General features: G+C 28.0%; 1 protein-coding gene across 1 annotated transcript in view; it reads left to right on the top strand.

The window, feature by feature from the left end:
* The window catches only part of LOC127285822 (transcription factor E2F3-like), a 32,409-nt gene extending 7,434 nt beyond the window's left edge, over window positions 1-24,975 (top strand). Inside the window, exons 3-8 of the mRNA XM_051312009.1 lie at window positions 8,856-9,013; window positions 9,741-9,879; window positions 12,808-13,021; window positions 13,102-13,375; window positions 14,679-15,060; window positions 24,011-24,975. Coding sequence (XP_051167966.1) covers window positions 8,856-9,013; window positions 9,741-9,879; window positions 12,808-13,021; window positions 13,102-13,375; window positions 14,679-15,060; window positions 24,011-24,126 — 1,283 coding nt within the window. The 3' untranslated portion in view covers window positions 24,127-24,975. The remainder of the gene's footprint in view (window positions 1-8,855; window positions 9,014-9,740; window positions 9,880-12,807; window positions 13,022-13,101; window positions 13,376-14,678; window positions 15,061-24,010) is intronic.
* The last annotated feature ends 288 nt before the right edge of the window (window positions 24,976-25,263 follow it).

Below are 25,263 nucleotides of genomic sequence, written 5' to 3'. Positions count from 1 at the left end.
ATAAAACAATTTTATAAAATCAGCAAACTAATTTTGAAGTATATTTACGTTACTACGAGTCACAAATGCAAAGAATTTAGGAGAAATATAGTAAAATTAATGAGATATTGGCAAAAGAAAATTGTTATATCGGGTGACTCACAAAAATTCATTTAAACTAAAATCATTATAATTTATAATTATTGAACGATTTTATGTGTATTAGCTATCTGTGAAACACACTGTCACTAAGAATAACTAAAAGTCAAATCTCTATAAAAATACATAAAGAATTATAGATTCTATCCAAAATTTGAGAAAAATTTTGAAGAAACGTGGCAATGATGCATTTGATTGAATATTAAAAATAACCTTTTTTGAATCGCGTAGTATAATTAGCAGTCTTTTATCTATGTTTTACTATCACGAATGACATCAGATAAATAAACATGGCGTCAGAAATTAATTTATTTAAAGCTTTTATGCAACAGTTTTTAAATTTCGCGCCAAATTACGTTTAATTAAAAAAAATACAATGTTGCCATGTTTCAGGGAACTGCTGAAATATTTATTTCGAGATTTATTTAGTTCACTTTAATAGGTTACGCCACCCTGAATGCCTGAAAATTGGACGGTATTTCAAAAATAAATTTTGACAAAACTATTAAAAATACAACTTTTTAATAATTATAGTTTAAAAATGCATATATTTAAGTTAAAACTCGAGTTAAAAAAAATTTTTTAATTTAAAAATATTGAGAAATGGCGGAGATATGGCGTTTTTTCGTAACTACATTTTTCGGAACTGTGTACATGTTTTCTCAGAAACTACTCAACCGATTCTCTTGAAAATTTGTACACAACTTCTCAATAACATTCTCTATGGCATCATGTAGGATTTTTTTTTGATATGATTTGTTTAAAAAATTTTATACCTTTATAAAAAAAAACTTTTTTTTAAGTGCTCCCATTTGCTCAAAAAATTTTTTTTCAAAAACGGCTACATGATGCAATAGAGATTGTTATTGAGAAGTTCTGTACAAATTTTCAAGAGAATCGGTTGAGTAGTTTCTGCAATAACATGTACACCGCTCCGAAAAATGTATTTTCGAAAAAACGCCATACCTCCGCCATTTTTGAATATTTTTTAATTTAAAAAAAATTTTTTTTAAATTAAATACATGTATTTTTAAACCATAATTATTAAAAAGTTATATTTTTAATAGTTTTGTCAAGATTTATTTTTGAAATACCGACCAATTTTCAGGCGTTTAGGGTGGTGTAACCCCTTAAAAATATTTTTCATATATTAATCGACGGTGAAGTCTCAGGGTACGGTCACACTATCTCATGCATGCAGAAACATTTGGCAGGTCACACTTCAACGAAATCTAGTAAATGTAATCGAAATCTAGTAATTTTCCAAAAATTTCGGTTGTAACTAGAAAGTTACTAAACATTCAATAGATTTCGTTAAAGTCTTACCGGCCAAATGTTTCTGCATGCATAAAATAGTGTTACCATACCTTCGTTTAAAATTTTTTTACATTATTTTGGAGGTTTAATTTATCAAAAAATCACAATTCTAGGACTATATCTTTACTGAAAGTGTTTAAAAAAACTAAATTTATAGGTTTGGAGAGATTTACTTCATAAGACACAATGTTAATTTGATTTCAAATATTTTCAAAACTAAACGGTGAAAATTGTTTAAACTTTCAAAATTACGTAAAATTAATTTAACTTTAACATATTGCAAATGTATCAAGAAATCTTTACTTTTTGTTATGGCTCATTCCTCCTTAAAAAGATACGTAGGCACCACCGTCGCTTAGATCGTAATTACTATAGTATAAAAATGAGAAAATTAACCTAAGTGATAATGGCGCTTTCCTATATTTTTAGTTTGTACGACAAAACAGTGAGTTCGTTTGAATTCGTTATAATGAGTAAAATATTACAAAAATAATTGAATCCTGGAGGATAAAATTTTAAACAAAGAGCTTTAATAAGAAAATAACCTAAAATAACTTCAATCTGGTTAGTTATGACAGTTACAGTGAATACACGACAGTGCTGACAATTTTTTTTCGAATTAACATTTGACAGAATTTATTTTTAAACAAATTTTTACTTAACAGAATTCTTGTGTATTGAATTTTTATTGTATATAATTATTAAAATGACGAATTTTTTGTCCGAAATTGCAAATGGATGAACAAACAATCGACCTAAAGATTTCGGCGCAATTTTTAAAATCCACCAATCACGATTTTGTTGATAACTTTTGATTGGTGAATTTTAAACATCGCGCTGAAATCTTTCTGTCGATTGTTTGTTCGGCCATTTTTAATTTCGAACAAATAAAAATTCGGAGCCTAAAAATTCTGTTAATTAAAAATTCTTTAAAAAAGAAATTCTGATAAATGTTAATTCGCAAAATTAAAATTCTAACTAAAAATTTTTATGCCCGTCCTAAAGTGAAAAATTAGTTAGTCAAATATTTGACGAAGATGCTTCAGTCATTTGTCACCTAGATCTCGTCAAAAAAATACAATATAGAATTTATTTTTGTTTTATTGAACCAACCACTATTCGAGAACACAAAAGTAAAACATTAGCTGAAAATATTATTAATTATAGAAAAACTACAATTTTTTACAAATTGTAATTTTTTTCGTTTTTCTGAAAAATTGTTGTCTTTTAGCATTTTTTTCCATAATAAAATATTTATAATGAAACTTTTCAAGTATGAAAATAAATACTTTAGGAGACGCAAAACATGTTTTTTAACAAATAAAACAAAATTATTTAATGGTGAACCACCCATATTGCAAAAAGTAAAGCTATAAAAAATGATAAAATAAAAATCGTTGACAAAATGGAATACTGTCGATTTTTAGTATTTCAAAATCAATTAGGGTAAATGTACCAGTGAATGAACACTTGGCGAAAAAGTATTATAACTAAGGCTAAAAATTATTATTTAATATAAAAATTGTAAATTAATCATTTAAAATGTTTCTTTTATTAAATTATATAGAAATTATGAAAGGTTAATTTAAAATAATTTGTCAATAATATAGATTTTAAATAGATGCCCGTTTTTGCTGGTCTAGAAGATAAATTCTAGTTACACTGTAGAAAGCACATCTAAATTTCAAATATGTATTTTAAATACAATTTTTTAATAAGATGTGCAAAATATGTTACCAATAAATTTTGTAGACTTCAAAGTTTTATTATGAAAATTTTTTACAAAAAAATATTCATATCATTAAAATTTTAAAGCTGTTCACTCACTGAAACATTTTTATATCAATGTTCCAGTAAATAGACAGTGTTTTTTCATTGGTGTCGCCAGTTTTTATCCGCTAGGCGGCGCTAATATCGAAAACAGCTGACAGAGTAATTCTAATGTTTGCAATATTTATGTCAACATTATTTTCAGATTATATTTAATATTTTGATATGCATGACTTATTTCAAGATTTTAGCAATTAACTTTATTAATTCTTTCTTTCCGAATTTTTAGTTTATTTATAATAAATAAACTGTTTGAAAAAAATAAGTGTTCATTTACTGGTTTAAGGTTCATTCACTCCTATTTAAGAAGGCGTTCTTAAATCTAGAATATCGTTTTTTCAGTGTACCCTACTGTAGAAGCAATATTCGATTTTCAATTAAAATCGATTTCGATTTGCACATCACTAGTTTTTTTCTTCAGAAAAATATGCAGATTGAAATTATGAAAAATTTGATCAGTTAAAGGTACAAATAATTATTTCCACTCAATTCAAATGTTTTTTATAATTTCAATCCGAGGGGGAATTTACTAGTAAAAATTGTGTACACTTGACTACAACTACACTTATTATCTTAGTATCACATATATTACAAGTATTACTTCTATTACAAGCATTACATACTATTACCAAAATATTACTGTATTACAAAGTATTACACATATATTACTGAGTATTACCCTTTATTACAAAAAATATTACACGTTAAATAGCACTTTCTTATAAGTAGAACTTTCAACAAAATTACTTAAAATTATTATTTAAGAGCAAAACTAAAATAAGAAATAGAGAAATAAATAATTAAATATTTTTAAATATTACTTATAAAAGAAAATAATAAATTTTTCTTTTTTAAATCGTAAATAACAATATTATTTCAAATATTTTGAAATTTCTTTCAAAGAACACTATAAATGTAACTGATTAGTTTCTAACTTTGGACGAGGAACTGAACAAATATAATTTTCAATATTATAATAACCATGAGCATCCATGTTTATAACTTTTAATATTTGGTTTTTTGCTATAGTAAACCATGAACATAAACAACCTAAGCCTCGTGAATTTTGTTTTGGTGTAATTACAGGAGCAGATGTTTTACTGTATTCTCTTTTTTTTTAATTATACCTGTAAGGTAGCTAAAAGCTAAAATTCGGCCAATTACAAGAGAACCATCTTCTGATTTGAACGCACACCAATCTCCAATCGAAACAAAATCTTCTCGTTGTGGAGAAGAAAGTCCTTTGTTCCACAAAGGTGTTAAATGGGACACATGTGTCGCTTGAACTCGCTGAAGTCTATCCGAACTAATTTTCAAATTTCCAGAGCTTCTTAGCCATAATAAAATCTGCTTTTTAATAATAGCAGGATTGCCTCTACCACCCGCTACTCTAACAAATGGACTACTATCATTAATATTTACATCGTTGAAAGTTTTGACACCCAAAGCACCAGATGAAACAATGAATAGGTCCTCGATGACGTCATTTAATTCCTCCTCTTGATCCAGCTCATTATCAATTTCCTGGATATAATCAGTATCACCATTTAGCTCTTGATTATCATCAGCACCATTGAGATCATTTTCATCGAGATTTTCATTACTATCTTCATCCAAGTAAACATCATCCATTGTATTCATATCTACTTCGGTTGGAGATATTACACGCAAATCAGGTTCTGGAACAGAAGATCTATTTTTTTTAATTAAATCATAATTGTATGCTCTTTTAATAGCACGATCGAGAGCAACTTGTACTGAATTTTCAATTTCGTAATTTTCCGGTAGGGTAGTAGGAATGTAAGGTGTAACATCAGAAACCTTAAAAGCTTTATGATGCCTAGGAAAAGAAAATTCATTCCCCAATTTTAAGAACGTTGATGATAACAAATCGATTCGCCTAAAATGGTTCTGCAGATCTAAGATTGAAAACGAAACTACACCACAATGAGATGTTGTTGTTGATCTTAATTTTCTGAAAGTTTGTTCACAAGGTTGACTGGACATCAACCAAGGCAAAAACAAACTAGGCTCTTTTTCTTCTCGAAATTTAATTATTGCTTGAATTAAGCAATGAGCATTTATTTCAAGGCAAGTATACGTATTTGATGTGATGAAGTTGTTACTCAAAGTGTAGTCATCTTGTTCTAAAATCTACGCTCTCCACAATCTTAAGAAAAAAATCCATTCCCAGATCATTTCAATTCGTTCCAAAGGTTTCAGTTCAGGCAAAATGTAAGCATCCATGACTTCACGTATCATTTCTAAATAAGTTGCCGTACCTTCACTATTCTGAATTTTTGATCGAAGTGACGTTGGAACTTTTTTGTCACACATTTTTTGAACTGCTCGAAAGTTCATTTTGTCGCTTGGATTAATGTCCGTTAAACAAAGCTCGTGTTGGTCTTTACTTGTGGTTTGTATTAACTCAATAAGGTGACCACTGGAAACTACACATTTTTTGCCAAGAGGTAAAATTACTGATGGTTTGAGAAGTCTACTTTTGAGTTTCGTGCCAATATGAATGTGGTCCTGAATATGTAAATATTTTACTAAGTGATCAGCTTGATACCACTTCCACGATTTTGTATGTAACGGTGTAATAACGCGAAAATTCATTGCTTTTAAAAGTCGAGTGTCCCCATCCGAAGAGATGCCTACTATCTCAATATCCTCTTCTTTCAATTTTTTTTTCATCCACTTCCACCTTTTTAGAACTTGTGATGCAGTAAACTTATTATTAGTTCCGAACATAGCCAAACAGAATACTGATGCGTTATCACAGAGTGGTTGAGCTATTATACAGTACACGTCATTGCTAGTATCACATTCGTCAAAATAATTGCACATTTTTTCAGCTGAACTAGTAAGATATGAACCTACTATAGGAATCCCATCCGAATCTAAGGGAAGAGTAAAACCAACAACTTGATTTGTAGCCGAATGATATTGAATGCGCCCGTTAACTCGTGTGTTGTCTTCAGAGATGTGCACTCTAAGTGGATAATGTCTTTCCTGAAGAAATAGTTTCTATTCCTTAATACGAAATTCACCTTCAATTAAAACCTTATTGCTATAAATTTGTTTCCTAACATTCGAAATTGAAGGCAAACATAAATTTGCTGAAAGAATTTCATAAATAGATAATCCACCAATTGAATAAATAATAAAAGCAAGTTCCTTTATAACAGTACAGTAACGTCTTCCATTTGGATTTTTATCGGCATTAATCTTGGCAGAATCAAGCAATAATTGTAGCATATTACTAACATTCGTAGGCTGTTTGGATTTTGAATTAGATCTCATGACCGTTACGAGCTTATTTTTAAGATCTTCGTTTTGCATTAGAACTATTTCCATTTCGTTTAAAATTTTTCCATATTCATCGATTTTATGACAACTTTGAGAAGCAAACATTAATTTTCTTTGATTTCGTGCGGAGCGTGATTTATTATCTTGATTTGTTTTAGTTCTGTGGAGAAGAGTTACCACTCCTGTATCTTCTCCAAGTTCCGAAAATTTGAGTTTTCACCAGTAGAAGTAATGTCAGATGTTTCTTGAGTGTTGTTTAAATTTTCATTTTCTAAGTGTGAAGCTACTTTATTTGACTGTGACTTAGACTGTACTTCATCCTCATCAGAAGAAAAATCACTGGTTGAATCATGAGTCTGAATCCTTTTTCGTTTTAAACTAGGTTTCATGTTATTTCCCTGATCATTTCTCTCGTCGTTTCCTTCTATAGTTGCCTCGTTGATCTTGTTTAAATTTTTTTCCTGCAATTTATCAAACACTTTATCAATAGTCAAATTCTTTTTTTTACTAGCTTCTTGTTTTTGAGAATGCAAATTAATATGCTTATAAAAGTTTGATGTGATCCATCTATTTCCATTTCTTGTAATTTTAATCACTTTTCCACACTTAGGAAATGGACATTCCAATGTAGCAACATAAGAACCAAGACAATCTTCTGCTACTTTAGCTGAAATTTGAGGCAAATCTTGTCTAGAATAATTTTCTTCGATAAATTTGTTCACATTTTTATCCAATGTAAGTTTTAAATCTATTACAGTGCTGGTATTTTCTTTCTGACTATTTTTTTCGTGAGATTTAACCAACTATGATGTTGAGCCAGAAGAATCATCAGAAACAACATTTTTAGTTTTTTTTATTTTTTAAAGCAATTTTCTTCGCTACGTTTACTATTTCTGACAGGGCTCGTTCAAGACCTCCAACAAACATGAATTTTTCAGGATGATCTTTAAAAATACCGTAATATTTTCCACGATCTTCTTCTTTAATTATTACATGCAAAGTGGTTTGCATGAAATTTTCAATTTTTTTTTGATCATCTTTAGTAAATCGTTCCAAATTGAACAAATTGTCATAATTCGTAACCGACAGAATTAATTTTAAATATTCAGGAATAAAAATTGATTCTTCCTCGAAAATGCTCCATAGATTATCCATTGCCTGTAAATAAATAGAATTTATGTAATTAATTTGTATTAATATCATCATCAATATTTACAAAACTAACCTCTTTATTTAATATCGATTTAAAATCTATAAACGGACCAAACGTCACAATTTACCGTCTTCTATTTAAGTTATACAACTTATAAAATCAATAATTTAGTATTATTAATTATAATTACATGTAATAATAAAATATACCTAGATAAAACTTTTATTTTCGTTGTCACTGGAAAACTAAGCTAGAAACTGTCGTCTGCTATCGTGTTCTGTAAACATTCGATACCGCCACCTATGGCAAAGTTGCTATACTTCAGCATCAACTCCCGCGCTACATTTGAATAAGTGTTTAAAATTTTTACTTATATTAACATTTTCTGGTTTGGATTTCTTTAAATTTTTAAAGGTATTACACCATAAAACCACAATATTACAAGTATTACACAGTATTACATGGTATTACACAGTAATACTTATCATTACAAGACATTACAAAATATTACAGATATTACCGAGTATTACCAGGCAAGTGTACACTTGACTACCAGAGTAAATTCTCCCTCGTTTCAATCCTACTTTTATGTAGAAGAAAAATAATGGTTAATTTAACCTAAATAAATAATTAAATTTTTAATAAAATTCTTTTGATTTCGTGATCTTGATAACTTCAAAATCATTCTTGTAAAGTATTATAATTTTTAAAAATTAGTCAGCAACGACTTTAGTTGAAATATAATTGTTTGACCCTTTTGTAAAATGAAAATTCTTTTAAATGACTATTTTGCTAATAAAAATTCGAAAAAATAATATTTCTCTCAAATTCAAATTCGATGAAATAAAAAGTCTGTAAAATAAAGATTCGAGTAACAATTCTGTAATATATAAATTCGGTTAAATAGAGTTTCTGTTTAATAATAATTCAAAGAAATAAAAATTCGGCTAAAAGTAAATTGTAAGTAATGAAATTCTGTTAAATGAAAATTCTAACATATTAATTTTAGAGCTTATTTATGCATCTCTTATATTTTATTTGAAAGTAAAATTCAGATTTATTGTAATATTATGTTTGTTTGTACATATTTTATATCTGTTTTCAGTAAAATCTGAATTTATTGATGATGAATCATTGGGTGAAGTTCAGTCACAAAAGTTGGCAGAAGAAACGCCAAGTCCACATCTACAGGATCATCAATATGGACAAACACCTTGTTATCAAATGACAAGAAGGCCTGCACAGCCACCACCTCGGACGGAGGTACATTTATATTGTTTTCAAATTTTATTGCTAAATTCTCCTAATGCTTAAAGGATTCTAAATGTTTTAAATGTTCAAGTGTGTAAAATCATTGATTATAAAACTTTATTTTTATTCCCCTTCAACCGACAGTCCGAATTTTTCTCTAAATTCTAAAAAAATATATTTAAATATAATACAAGATTTGATACATTTTCATAATAAATTTCTTTCAGTGTGATTTACGCATTAGTATTATACATTTTTTGCACCTAAATTTGAGGCAATTTTTGCAATATTACTGCAAGTTTATGTGTAATGGTAATTTTAAAATTCAGAGTTTAAAAAAATTCAATGAAAAAAAAAATGTATAAAAACTATGAGATTGTAGCACTTTAAACCTCTTCTTGGGACACATGAATATTCACCCACATTGAACTTATTAGAATTTTTGAGGTGTCGAATTAAAAATTATCAATTTCATATTTAACAAAATTTTATAAAATAAACTTTATAAACAAATTTTCATTTAACGCGATTTTCGTTTGAGAGAATTTATATTTATCAGAATTTCCACAAAAAAGAATTTTAGTTTAACAATTCAGTAAAATGAAAATACGTTAATATTCACCTGAAAATAAGCTGGTCAAAAATTTATCGCTAATTAATTTTTAAGGCTATCTATCAGTCAAAATTTATCAGAAAGCTGAATTATTGGAACCTTAATTATTTATTACATTGTTTGCAGATGTCAGTACAAGCAGTTAAACGAAGACTTAATTTAGAAATGGGAACCACAACTCCCAATCATTCTGCATTTAAAACTCCTCGGGGTAAACGCAGGCGAACTGGTTCTAATTCATTAGGTGGACACACGCCAACTAAAAGTAAGCTGAATTTTATTTTACATTACTACATTCTGTACATTTTTTAACGCTCTATTTTATTAATTATTGAATTGTAATCAGTTATTTTTCATCATTATGATTTTTGGAGAATCCTGTTTATTTCTAGTTTATACCTGGTATATAGCCTGTTAAAATATTATTTTTCTTGTACAATACATTTTCTATCCTCCTAGGAAGTATGGATATTTTTGCTCCACGACTTATTGCTTAACAAGACTTATACTGTCACCCTATGAAGTTTGGATTTTTTTGCTCATCAATTTATTGTTTAACAAGACATGTATTGTCACCGCATGAATATATTTTTTTTTTTGATTTAGAAACTTTTTTGAAATTTAATATTTAGTTTAATCTTCCACAATTATTTAATAAATTAGATTTTTGATTTTTGGAAGATATAAGGTAAAAGAAAAAACAATCTTTCACCTTTTTAAAAATTTAAGACAACGTTTCGGTGGTCTTGTTCGCCACCATCATTAGGTCACTTTAATAAAAAATTATATTCAAATAAATACAACACAAATTTAAATTCAAAATTATATAATTAAACAATAAATTTTTTAACCTAATTAAAATCAATAAATAAGCATGACATCAATAAATAAAATGAAATAAATAAACAAAATACAACAAAAATATAAAATATTTAAATTTACAAATCACAAACATATTAATAGAAGTGATTAGTCAAACTGACTGACTCGATGACAATTTTCGCATTATATACAGACGATAGGGTCAATGACCAGCAATCGAAATATTATGAATTATAACCATTATATCAATTTATTGAGCAAAGGAAAATAGGTGTTACTTAGAAATTGTACAATAATATTAAAAGTCTTATGGCACAGTCAAATTTTAAATATCTGATTATTTATTTAGGTTTTGAAGAGAGTAATATTTTGAGAATTTATTTATTTATTGAAATTTAATCCAACAGTCCGAAGATTAATTACAGGATTATTAATACAAAATATAGAGTATAACAAGTACAATGATAAAGATAATGACTAAATATTTTATCGCAGTGAAATTAGTTCCTTTCAGTAAAATCATGTTCCAATTTTGAAAAAGTAAACACAGAATGGAAATTGGTATCAAATTCAGAATCATTGGAAACACTATTAAATGCATCACACATAGTATTTAAAATAGTATTCTGTAGGGATTTACATCCAGTATAAGTAGGTTGAATGTTTCTATGATATCGCTTCGGAACATAAAAAAAATATTTAGAATTCTCTAATAGGGGAAGGTGGGAGAATTGGAGCCCCTTAAGGAAAATGACTAAAAAACCGACTTATTCTTATGATAAAATATGGTTTCGGTCATATTTTACTCCTTTTGTTATTTATCTTTAACTATAATTAATTAGAAACTAAGAAAAAGAAAGGAAATTTGCAAAAAAAAATTTTCTAAAAAAATGCATTTTCTCTCATTACCCCACCGCGTGGGGTATTTGGAGCTCTTACTTAAAATTCCAATTAATAAAATTAATTAATAAAATACTAAACACACAAACGAAGAGAAATAGATGGTACGGGGTACTATGTAGATAGTACCAGGTACCATATATATTAAATTTTTAATTTAATAAATAATTAGAAAAATAATATTTAAAATTATTATTAAATTTAGCTTTACGTTTTTTCGGTGTTACTACCGCGCCACGCGCAGTTTGTTAAAACTTACATTTTTCTAAACTGTTCAATAAGTCAATTTGACATTTTTCAAAAAACTTCCTTATACATTAATAAAGTGTAGTCAGGGTTGCACATAGTTTTAACTTTTCTCTATAACCTCCCCTGTAAGCCGAATTTTGAGATTTCTTGTATATGGTTCGAAATATCTACTAAAATGCAATGTTTTTGCTGAACATTGTAAAAATATTTGACCAAAAGTTTCCGAGTTATAGTCAATTAAAAAAAAAAAGTAGTCAAGGTTGAACCAGGTAGTCAGGGTTGAGCCACTGTAGAAAATCAATGAAATATGCAGGTAAATGATTAATAATGACCTTCAAATGATAGAATGTCATTCAAATACACTTGGAAATGTGTAATGGAACCACGAAATTCAAATAAAAAGCCCTTATTGTGTAATTTTCATATTTTCGCTTGTATCGCGAAGCTGGTCTGAAAAGTGAAAAAAAAATTATCAAAAATTTGTATGTATTTCCTTTCTTTCCAATGGAAATGAAGTTTTGACACCTCTTCAAGTCGACAAATAAATTTCCATTGCAAGAACCCTTCATAATTGCAAAATTTTTGGGTGGCTCAACCCTGTCTCACGCGTCGTTTAGCGTCACATCACACACAAAAATAAACGCGTGATTCAAACACCATATTACGTTCCACATTTTCATATAACATCTTAATAAACAATTTTAGTCAAGTTACTTTATCTTCGACATATTTTTTCTGCACCTAATTGTCTTCTTTTGAAACAAGAAAAAAGTTTTTTGTTGATCGTATAGCAGTGACTCGCATAATACGTCTTTATTGCTCGCACAAGCTTCACTGCAACGTATGTGAAAAGTTCCCTGACATTGATAACAAATACTTACATACAAAGACAGATGGCTCTAGTGTGATAAAACAAAATAAACGCAATGGCTCAACCCTGACCATTGTCCAACCCTGATTACTCTCCCCTACTTAAAAACTCTAAATTAGTTTTTGTTCCAATTTTTTTAGTAATTGTCTTCATAATAAAAAATATTTTCCATAAAAATTTAACTTGAGCCCGATATTGGTAAAAGACAAAAAAAATTTATTTTTCTTAACAAATACACAATAGCAATAAAAAAATTTTCTATCAAAAATTGTTTCTCTTTAAAACATGTGAAAAAGTGTCTCTTGACATTTAAATTATTAAAATTTTAATAATATATATATCTGTTTTTAGGTAAAACTATAGAGAGGACGCGATACGACACATCACTAAGTTTACTTACCAAAAAATTTATAAATCTAGTTGAGAGTAGTCCCGATGGGGTGGTTGATTTAAATATTGCTTCCGAAAAATTGGAAGTTCAAAAGCGTCGTATTTATGACATCACAAACGTATTAGAGGGTATAGGAATTTTAGAGAAAAAAAGTAAAAACAATATTCAATGGAAGTAAGTGAAAATATTGAATTTTTATTTTCAATTCTTTCATAATTATAGATATTATGTAAAAAGAAAACTTGTTTCTTCAGAGGTGGGCAGCTTCCTGGTGAAAAAAACGATGTAATAGATTTGAGGAAGGAAATTGATGATCTAGAAGCTAAAGAAAATGCTCTGGATCGATTAATACATGGAGCTGAGAAAACCCTTAGAGAACTAGGTGTCGAGAAGCAATTTGCTTATGTGACGTATCACGACTTGAGATCCGTTTCTGCGTATAAGGATCAAGCAATTATGGCTGTCAAAGCACCACCGGAAGCAACTCTTCATGTTCCAAAACCAATTCCTAATTATGGACCACCCAAGGTATGTCATTCAATTTTTATTTCTAAATTGAAAATAAAAAGCAAATTTAAAAAAAAGGCGCCTAAAATTATGCTTTAAATTGAAATGTGACAAAAATTTGAACAAAAATTATTTTCATTTCGTGAAATTAATACCATCAAAATTATTTCTGAAAAGTAAATTATAATTTTAAAAAATTAATCGATGACGAAGCAATCAGAAAAAATACATAAGAAAATAAAGAATGTGAAATGTAAATTTTCCTGTTCCATATTTTAATTGATAAAATGTAAAAAGTTTACAATACAGATCTTCAGATCTTATTTACTTCAATTATTTAACAAATTTTTCATTAAAATTCTTCTTGAAATTAATTATTTTCAATAATTTAAATGATATTCTTCACAAATTATCTTAAACTATTTTTCAATTAAAAATTTTAGGAAAATCAATAATTGTTTAAAATTTTTAAAAATAGCAAATGTAATAATAATAATTTCAACTATAACTCTTCCGAAATTTAATTATTTGAAAACTTATTCAATTAAAAACTTTTAAAGTTCAATTTTTGTCTTTAATTTCTAATAATCTCTTTAGCAACAGAAATCACCGAAAATTTCAATTAATAATTACTTGAAGTTCAATTATTTTCAAAAATTTGAATTGTAAATAATTGAAAATTCAATTAATTTAAAAAAAAAGTTTCAAAAAATTTAAAAAATGGAACTTTTAAGATATTTTTAAAAACTTTGTCCTACTCAATTAAAATTTTGTCTTAAATTCTGAAATATTCCAAATAAATTTTCTTGATAATATTCTTATAGAATTATTTTTATTAAGGGGGCGCATGATTATTACATAAAAATAATTATTTAGAATTTTTAATTTATAAAAGTTTTTTAGATTCAATTATTTTTTTTTACAAATTTTCATTTTTTGAAAAAAAAAATAATTTTTACTTAACAAAATTGTTAGGTACCGAATTTTTATTTGACAGAATTTTAATTTCTCAGAATTTCATTTTACCCAATTTTCAATTTAAAAGAATTTTAATTTAGCATAATTCTCATTCAACAGAATTTTAAATGATAGGATTTTTCAAATGTCAAAATATTTTATTCGACGAATCTTTATGGAAAAAAACACATATAAAATTTTACTTTAATATCATTAAAATTAACACATATTTAATTCGTTAAAGAAATAAAAAAATAAAAAAGGGTTAAACTAATTTTTTTAAAAATATTCTAGAAAAATGTTAAAAGTTGTAAAAAAATTTTTCTTGACATTCTTTGAAAGGTTCCTAATTAAAATATTTTTTCAGCTTCAAATACACATGCGATCTACGCAAGGTGAAATTGAAGTGTTTTTGTGTCCCGACGAACCTGTACCGAAACCACCTGTGGCTCTTGCATCTACAAATCAAGCGACAACATCGTCATCATCAACGTCTAAAACAAGGACCTCGTCACAATTTCCTGTATCAAATTTGTCACATTATTCGACAGGTTTATTAGCCAATAACGGAGATATTAAGATTGAACCATCACTACTCTCACCAAGCAACATTAAACATGAAAGCAATTTAACACCTCCTTCCTCGTCTGCTGGCATGAGAGACGCTCTTCTTGGTGAATTGAATGAATTCAATCTTGTGCCACGAAAAGTATATAATCTCCAATCTGAGGACCAGAATCAACCTTTAGGTAACAATATGATTATTTATTTATATAATTTTTCAAACATTATAAATTTTATTTTATATTGAAAGTTTGTTTTAAAATATTTACTTTTTCAAGATATTAATTAATATACCGTCAACTAGGGCTATTATTGTTCAAAAATTGAAATTTTTTTGTTTTATACTTAATCAAAATTCTAAATTTTATAGAACAATATTTTGTTTGTTTTGTTTAAATGGCCTCTTGTATTAACAAATAGCCAGTACTAAAAGTCACATCCAGGGAAAAAATAATAATTAACTTCCAAATAGAATCCAATTCCAAGGATTTTCTTCTTCTTCTTCTTAAATGACTTAAGGCTTAGCCAACTGTCAGAACAATAAACTTAAAACATAATTCCACAAAGCATTATAAACAGCAGAGGTCACAGCACGATAACAGTGAGACACTTCAAACTCAGATACAACCAGTAAAATTCATGAAAAGTCACACGGAACAGAATAAAATAATAAAATGGGTCCTCAGGGTGACACAAAAAATTTGGATATTTCACAAAAAGGTTACGATGGGCGAGGGTAGAAGTCACACTCACTTATAGAACAAAACTCAGAAAAATCAGGATTAGAACAAACTTCGAAGAACACCTCGGAGAGCACGTGGTAGAACGAACGGTTTAAAAAAAGGTTAAAAAGTTGCTTTTAAAAGCAGAACAAATCATATATATTCACAGCACAGAACTTGGCTAAAAATGAACCAAAACTTGTTTGAACAAATCAAAGGTAGAACTAAATCAATGTTAAATGCATGGAGTGCCGGAACAAATTCCGTCCGGTCACTACCGCTGCCAAGTTTGAATTTTGCTTCCTCTTTACGATCAGCAAAAAAATTTGCTTCCTCGTGGAGAAAGCAAAATTTTATTGACAAAATATGAATTTTTGATTTTTTAACTTTCACTAATTCTTTAAATTTACCTCAAATGTATACTTTATATATATATCGATTGATTCGTCTTGACGTAAGGAATACGATTTTATTATATATAACCTTAAATTTTTCTATTTAAAAATTTTTTCGATTAAAAAAAAATTTTTTGAAAAAAGACGATAAAATTTTTTTTTTTGGGTATTTTTCAAAATTCTTTGGTCAGATTTGAGATATTAATATGATGAATGAGCCTACCAAATTTTATCTAAATCCATTAAAACCTGTTAAAGTTATCTTCTAAACAAAAAAGGGATCCACACACACACACACACACATACATACATCCGGACAATTGATCAGGATCTCATATAACATTTTTCTATAAAGAAAAAAATTTGTTTCCACCACTTTGAAAAGTTTTATAAACGAAAGGACTACAAAGCTTCCTCCACGAGGAAGCAAAATTATATAAATTCACACAAAATAAAATAAATAAACAAAAAAATAGATTAAAGCTTCGAGATAATAAATATTAAGAATATTAATTTACAAATAGAAAAAAATTTTCGAATTTCCAAAACAGAGTTCAAATTTGGATTAAAAATAAAACTATCCACCTTGAAGCTGTCAGGATTAAAATCTGAAATTTTAGAAGATAAATAAAAAAAATGCAGTTCTTGCATTTGATAATAGTGGGCAAAAACTCAATAGATGACGAAGACTTTTAAATTCTTCGCCACATTCACAATCCAAAGGAAGAGTCCAGTTCATTCTAGAGAAATGTTCACTGTTACAAATATGTCCAGATCTCAATCTGGTAATCAAATTAATATGTCTACGCGAAGCATCAATGCCACTAAACTAAGGTCTGACAGATTTAACATTAACCTTGCTAAAATAAGGATTAAGTGATACCCTGGTTCCAAAAAAAGGCAACAATCTAATAGACTAAGGGGCTATCCATAAATAACGTTGCACTATTTTTCACCATTTTCGACTCCCCCCCTAGGGATGGCCCCTAAGACCTCAGATTAGATTTTAACAAGATAAAAAAAATCTCTAATAGGAGCACTAACAAAATTTCCAATTGACAGCTTAAAAGCTTATAGTTTCTGAGAAAAAAATTATTTAGTTTTTGTAGCACGTGAAGTCATTGTAAACTATATACTTATATTATCACATTTCATATGAGCATACGCGGGGTCATGTCTCGGATTTTTCTCAAAATTCGGTAAATTGTAGTGATAGTGGTGCTAAATAAGTGTACATATTTTGAATTTGAAATTTTTAATATTTTTCGAGATATTTACAATAACAAATTAGAGCAATATTTTTTTGCTTTACTTATAACTTTTTCCCTACTAAATAATTAAGAGAGAAATGTTGAGAATGTTTTTTACGCAAAAGACCCCAAACTTTTAGAAAAAAATTATTTTTAAAAAAAATATTAATTTTTAAACAATTTGTTTATACACTGGAATGCCGGTTATTAGGACACTGGATTGTTTAGAAAGGTTAGGCGCTAAAACGGGTTGAGGAGAAAAAGGAAGTATATCTGCACGCAGTAGCGCATCTATTAAAGAGTCCGTTCCCCGCCTTGATTTAATGTATTATTTTGCAATTATTTATTGGTGTTATATGAATATGATAAAAATTAATAAGCTGTGTGATAATTTTGCTAAGTAAAATTTGTTTTAATTCTGAAAAACAATTAATATTTCTCAATTAATATTTTCTTTTCTCACGTCTAATGCGCCTAACCTCAAAATTGTTATTTAAATGTCAAACTTTGGTTATGTATTTCAATCGAAGGAAAAAAAAAACTTCTTACGGCCCTGTAAGTTTATGCTTTTTCGTCAAGGTGACCTTTACAGATTATTCGGACAAACACCCGAGCTGTCCTAATAACCGGCGTTCCAGTGTAAGTTTTAAACATGTTCTCCCTCATTTTGAAGCACAAAAAAAATCATGAATATTGTTTAAGTCATAATAAATCGATGGTTAAATTTTTGAAATAGCATTATTTTTTGTTTTCGAAATATTAATTACCTAATTAACTAACAAAAGTTAATAAAAAATTAAATATTTTACGAACAAATAAAATTAGAATAATTTTAAAAATACCATTTTAATGCTTATCGAAATCCGCACCCAACGAGCCCTATATGAACTATTTTGGATTAAAGGGTGTTAAATTAATAATTAATAACATTTGAAGAAATGAAAATAAATCGTCAATTTTTTTTTATTTGGAAAATCATCTAATTCTGCGTCAAAAAAGAATATTAAGTATTACTAAGAATCGAAAATTAATAATAAAATGGTATTTAGAGAAAGACTGAAAAATATCATGCCTAGTAGGTAGGCAACCACTGCCGAGTTATACCGTGGGGTGCTGAAACTAATATCTCGAAAACAAAAAATAATGTTATTTCAAAAATTTAACCATCGATTTATTATGACTTAAACAATATTCATGATTTTTTTCGTGCTTCAAAATGAGGGAGAACATGTTTAAAAGTTATAAACAAATTATTTAAAAATTAATATTTTTTTCTAAAAGTTTGGGGTTTTTTGCGTAAAAAACATTCTCAACATTTCTCTCTTAATTATTTAGTAGGGAAAAAGTTATAAGTAAAGCAAAAAAAGATTGCTCTAATTTGTTATTGTAAATATCTCGAAAAATATTCAAAATTTGTACACTTATTTAGCACCACTATCACTACAATTTACCGAATTTTGAGAAAAATCCGAGACATGACCCCGTATTCTCATATGAAATGTCATAATATAAGTATATAGTTTCAATGACTTCACGCGCTAAAAAAACTAAATATTTTTTTTCTCAGAAACTATAAGACATACCTACCATCTTTTTCAAGGTACAAATACAACGTTAACAATTTTAAAAATAATAGGATCCTGAAGCTTCTTAAAAGTCTTAGAATTAGGATCATTACAAATTCCTGTATTTAAAGATTTAGAAACATTAGAAAAGGCTCTAACCTTGCCCCAAATTTCCTTAGCTCCCATCGTGGGTTTAATGGAATCACAGGAAGCAACAAAAGCAGATTTTTTCTTCTGACGAAGAAACCATTTCACTTAATTGTCAACCAATTCAAATTTTTCCAATAATTCTTTACTCTGAAAAGCTAATAATCCCTTTCTAGCCGTTCTCCTTCTTTCAAGGGCAACATCACAATCTGAATCCCACCATAGTGGTTTAACTTTCCCTTTTCCAGATAAGTTTGAAGGAATATACTCACAATAATATCAGAGAACTTAGACCAATCAACATTCTTGAGATTAAATTTATTAGTAGATGATTTATTGTACTTAAGTTCAATATCAGAACTGGCAATAACAAGAAAATGATCTGAAGTGAAAGAATCGGTTGTAACCTCAAATGATGAAACTTGAGCAAGAGAGGAAGAAACAAAAATCAAATCCAAATGTCTTTTAACACCATCCAATTTTATATATGTTAGAACAGAATCATTCGATGGTAATAAATCAAAATCTTCAACTGTATTAGATAAATCAGAATCTCGATAATTATTATAACTGGCACCCCAAGACCAAGCATGTGCTTTAAAATCTCCATATAATATAATCTTCTTATTCAAATCACAACTCTGAACAAGATCAGCCCATATCGAAGAAGACAAACGTTTACCCGGAGGAGCGTACACAGATAAAAATTGTAAAGTACCAAATTTAGAATCAACAGAAACACCCACAACATCAATCTTTGACAATACATTTCCATTAATAATAACTAAAGGAGCAATCAATAAAGAATTTCTAACTAGTAATAAAGAGCCACCACCAATATGATGATCACTACGATCCTTCCTATATGTAAAATAACCAGAAATCTGTCAAACAGGACACTTTCAAAAGAGCCAAGTCTCTGGAATGCATAAAATATCTAAATCATCTAAACGAAGGATCGATTCAACTTTCCAATAACACTACGAGCATTCCAAAATAAAAACTCAAAGCAAATTTGCCTAACAAACAACAATAAAACTAATATAAAATTAACAAAAATTTATCAAATTAAAAATCAAAAATAATTAATAATTCAAGCATCCAGGGAACAATTAGTGAAAACAAATATAAAAACAAAAAACTGAAAATAAAACGTAACAAAAAGAACACTAATTGAAAAATATCAATAAGATAGACTGCGGCGCATTGTATCTATTAAATCTTGCTTAGAACGACTCAAATCTACCAACTCATCAATAGCATCCAGTTTTTCAGATAATACATAATCACCAATAAAATCAGCAATCTCAGACAAAGATAGATTATCATTAATTGATGGAACCACATCATCATCGTGTCTGATCATATCTCCAACTGGAGTAGACGCTAAAGGTTTATTCAACAATTTAGTTACATCATTTTCCAAGTTAATAGTTTCACTCACAGGAGATGACATTAAAGGCAAATCATTAAGCGAATCAATAAGTGAGTTATCATTCCTAGGCAAAACATCACACAGCAAATCTGGATTTTCAGAACAAAGTATAGCTTTGGTATCATCTCTAGAACAGCCAGCAATGGTTCTAAATTTTAGAATACCAAATTCAGATTTATAAATAGGACATTCACTTGATGAAGACATATGTGTTCCATTACAATTCTTACATTTCGCTCTACCATTTCTGTTACAACAATTATTGGTATAATGCTTGCCCGCACAAAATTCACAAGAAGGAAATGTAGAACGACATTGAACAGCTGTGTGACAATCTCTGGCACTTAAAACATCTCCTCGGTCTAGGGTTAGCTGTTGTCAAAATAATAACATAACCATTCATGGAGATACTGCTTGGAGAACAATATTTTAAACTATTTAATCGTGTTGTTAACATCAAAGACAGGATTCATTTTAAATTAGATAAGCTAAATATGGACGGAGCTGAAAATCAATTTTTCTCCGAAATGTTTTTCAAAGATTTTTAGACAAAACGTATTTTTTTCTTTAGCTGAAACCATTTTTTTTACGAAATTATAACGAATATAATTTTTCGAGTTGAAATCGTGACTCGTATGATTAAACCCCAAATTTCATTTAACATATAAATATTAATTTACATAAAATCATTTGACAAAATTCAATTCACATAATTCTCTTTCAACATAATATTTATATGGAATAAATTTGATTTGATATAAATCTCATTCAGCATAAAACTTATTTGATATAAACTTCTGTTAAATATGAAAATATTTAACAATCGACCATCCTGGTAATTGCTCGACCACGAGTTAAGATAACTATAAAATCAAACAGAAAAAATTAACTTCATCAGAAGAATAATTTTGATTTTCATGGTTGTCATCTAATAATGGTTCTTTCCAAATTTTTAATTGATTTGCATGAGCTGTACTAGCATATCGATGATTTTGTTTATCTTTTTGAATTGCTGCTACGCCATAAGTATAACTAGGTAACACTCGAGTGATCACTAAAGGTCCTCTGAATTTACTTTGGAGTTTAGTAGATTCTCTTGTTTGCTCTTGTGCTCTAACTGATTCTTGTAAAATTAGATGAGTATCTATTTTCATTTTCAATTGTAAGTTTTCTAATCTAATTAGGTGACGAGTTAAGATTTCTTTGAACTTCCTTCATTCTGAGATCCCATTCTTTACCGTCTGAATGTTTGATGCTAGCTTGTATAGCAGGAATTAATGAATTATTGGTTCGTTCAACTAATCCATTAGCCTACTATCCGCGAAAAAATTCAAGGCCCCTGAAAAATGATAGACTTTCACTTTGAATAATCCTTTTAAAAAAATTGCTAGGAAAGAACGGAAACAATATTTGGAAAGCTTAGAATCTCACAAGCTTATATACTTCAGGCCGTTTCTCTAAAAAAAATTTTCTTTCTGACAAACGCAAAAATAGATCAAAATGCACTCTATTTTTTGTTACTTTAGAAATTACCTGACTTTGCATGACACTTTTATATGAAAATCTTCATTGAAAAAATTTGAAAAAAGTATCATTTATTCATTAAATCCTTCGGAATGAAGCCATTTTTGAATTTTTAAAAAATATTAATTATTATTGTTTTTATTTATTATAATAATTATTATTAAAAAATAAATGTCATTTATAAGTAACATACGAATTATTATTTTTGGGCCCTTAGTCACAACATATATACAGCACTGATAATATTTCGTGAAAAAAATTCTGAGTCCAGGCAAAGGAGTTGGCCGGGATTTTTTTTATGGCAGGTTTAATAGTTCTATTCAAGAAAATTTAGCCTACCGCTACCCTTTTTCACCTGTTCCTAAAAAAAAACTGTCTACAGAAATGACCCAAATCGCGAAAAGAACGATAATTACACTTTTTCCAACAAATTGAATTAATTGTTGGGTTTAATATTTATGCACAGAAATTTGATTCATTAAAATCGGCCCAGTAGATCGAGAGATAACACTGTCTTCATTTTTTTACAATAAAAACAATAATAATTAATATTTTTTAAAAATTCAAAAATTGCTTCATACCGAAGGATTTAATGAATAAATGATACTTTTTTCAAATTTTTTCAATGAAGATTTTCATATAAAAGTGTCATGCAAAGTCAGGTAATTTCTAAAGTAACAAAAAATAGGGTGCATTTTGATCTATTTTTGCGTCTGTCAGAAAGAAAATTTTTTTTGGAGAAACAGCCTGAAGTATACAAGCTTGTGAGATTCTAAGTTTTCCAAATATTGTTTCCGTTTTTTCCTAGCAATTTTTTTTAAAGGATTATTCAAAGTGAAAGTCTATCATTTTTCAGGGGCCTTGAATTTTCTCGCGGATAGTAAGGGTGTCGACGAGAATTCAAGGTATGATGAATTCCATGACGAGAACAAAATTCTTTAAATAGTTCAAACGTAAAACACATTCCTCGATTTGAAACTATACGAATAGACGCTCCAAAATCCAAAATAAAGTCTTCCATCACTTTGACTAAACTCGATGCTTTTATATCTTTGCCTGCTTTTATGTTGACAAACCTTGTTAAATTATCAATTTGATATATCGTCTCAACAAAGGGAAATAGAAAAATTCAGCAATTTTATTGAACGTTTTTTCCGGACCTGGATGTCCTTGTAAATCATGATTTTTTTGACGTTTATAAAATACTTCATTATAAATTTCGTCATCCATTATGTCATTTTTCTCATATTTTGTTCGTAGTTTTTCTGGACTTTATTTTTTATATTGACTTTGATAGTCATTGCCGTCTTATAAATTTTAATACATTGAAATTAATAAAAAAAATTCACATTTTTATAATTTTGGGTGAAACCAGGCCTAAAATATCAATGTTGTCCCCTAGTTCATCGATTTCAATAAAACTTGGTAAAATGGTAAGGAAATACACCATATAAATGAAATGTCTCAAAATAATTTTTGAAAATGTTTATAATTTTTAGATTTATGAGATTTTTCAAAATTTTTGAAAATGAATAGAAATATAGAAACAAATGAAAAAAATATATGACCTACAAAAAAGTTGTTTAATCAAATTTTTATTCAAAAGCGTACTTATTTCTTATTTTCTTTTTTAATGTCGATATTTCCATTCCTTACGAATTCATGAGAGTTTTAGGACCAAAAAATCAACAGAATTAAATTTTACGAAATTGTGAATTGAAAAAGATTTAATTAAAAAATATTGAAACCATTTTTTCAGTATTGTTCATAAAGAAGATTATTTAAAATTGTTTTTCACATTTCAGAAATTTTTTACATAATTTCAGAAGACTACATCAAAATGATCATAATCATCATCATCATCATTATTGACTAACAGAAATTCTTTTTACCGTTCCCTGATGGAGCTCTGACTGTGACCAGTGTGTATTATTGAGTCACATCACAGGCAGAGTTCTAGTTGGGTAGCTGTTAATTGCCGCTAAATCATCTCGACGAAATATGAAATCTAATCATAAATTTTCTTTTTTATAAATATGCAAAAAAAATGTTAATGTAAATTTTAATACTGATGTACTTTTATTTACTCTGTTGCAGAAATGAACTTACTCGATTTTGAAGATCCTTTACTGCCATTGGAGGCACCGTTTGAATATCCCTTCACGTTAGGTACAGAAGAAGGTCTATCGGATCTCTTTGATTTTGAATTGTAAACATTTGCAGGAATAATAAAAATACGTTTAATTTCCTTCGAGTTTATATCCAGGGAATTTGACGCGCTGTAAACACTTGTAATAACGATTTTGTACTTACCGGAAACACTGAAAACAGTTTCTATTACGTCACTCTCTTTATCTCTCTCTCTCTCTCTCTCTAGCATAATTACGTCCGAGTGTTAAATAATTAAAATTTTAGTAGTCATCAAAAATTAAATAGTATAATAAATACTTTTTGATTTAATAATTAATTCATATTTTTAAACCTTAAAAATTAGTAATCTATATTTTAAAATGGAAATTTTTATTTAAAAAATTTACTCCAAGCCGAGTTTTGAAATAGCATGTTTTTTTTGTTATTGTTAGAAAAAAATTTTCTATATTTAATGAAATTTAGAAAAATGATAGGAATCAAATAAAGGAAGATTGATTTAAGAAAAAAAAAAGTTTTTAATGAAAAAGAAAAACTAGAAAAAAAGTGTTTTTTTTTGTAAAGTGTTTTGTTTTAAAGTTTAAATAATATTTTTAAAATTACACATTAAATAGAAAATCTTTAATTACTTTAATTTGAAGATTTGAAGATTTGTATTTTAATCTTAGTACAATAGGAAAAAAAAGACGTAATTGCTGAGAATAGTCATTGTTTCTTGGTAATAAAAAAAAGTAACATGAAAGACATATCACGTTACTTTATTACTAATATGAAAATTGGCGCTCGAATCCTCTAGGATTTTCTCGTTGCGAACGTTTCAATTTTTTTCTCGGTGCAATTTTTATGTAATTTTTCTTACAACGTTCGCCAGTTAAATTTGTCATCGCGTCTCAGAATTAAAAAAAAAAAAACAATACCATATAATGGAACACAGTCGAGTGTAATAAAATTGAATCATCAGACAGAGTCTGTTATGATTTTTTTTCAAAATGTTAATATGACGAATTTATGTATCAATATTTCTATTGGAAAATAGAAGCAAACTAGAATGATTTGATGAGATTTAAACATTCTATTATGATTAATTGATTGTAAATATATATTAAAAGTGGAGAAAAAAAATGAAAAATTGCAAATTTTTGCTCTGCAGTAATAAATAGAATTTTTTTTAAAAACAAATTTGCAGTCATGGTGCACAATAT

Source organism: Leptopilina boulardi, unplaced genomic scaffold (assembly GCF_019393585.1).
Source record: "Leptopilina boulardi isolate dan_hultmark-lab unplaced genomic scaffold, ZJU_Lbou_2.1 LbouV2_341, whole genome shotgun sequence".
Taxonomy (NCBI): domain Eukaryota; kingdom Metazoa; phylum Arthropoda; class Insecta; order Hymenoptera; family Figitidae; genus Leptopilina; species Leptopilina boulardi.
This window is presented reverse-complemented; position numbering and strand designations above follow the sequence as displayed.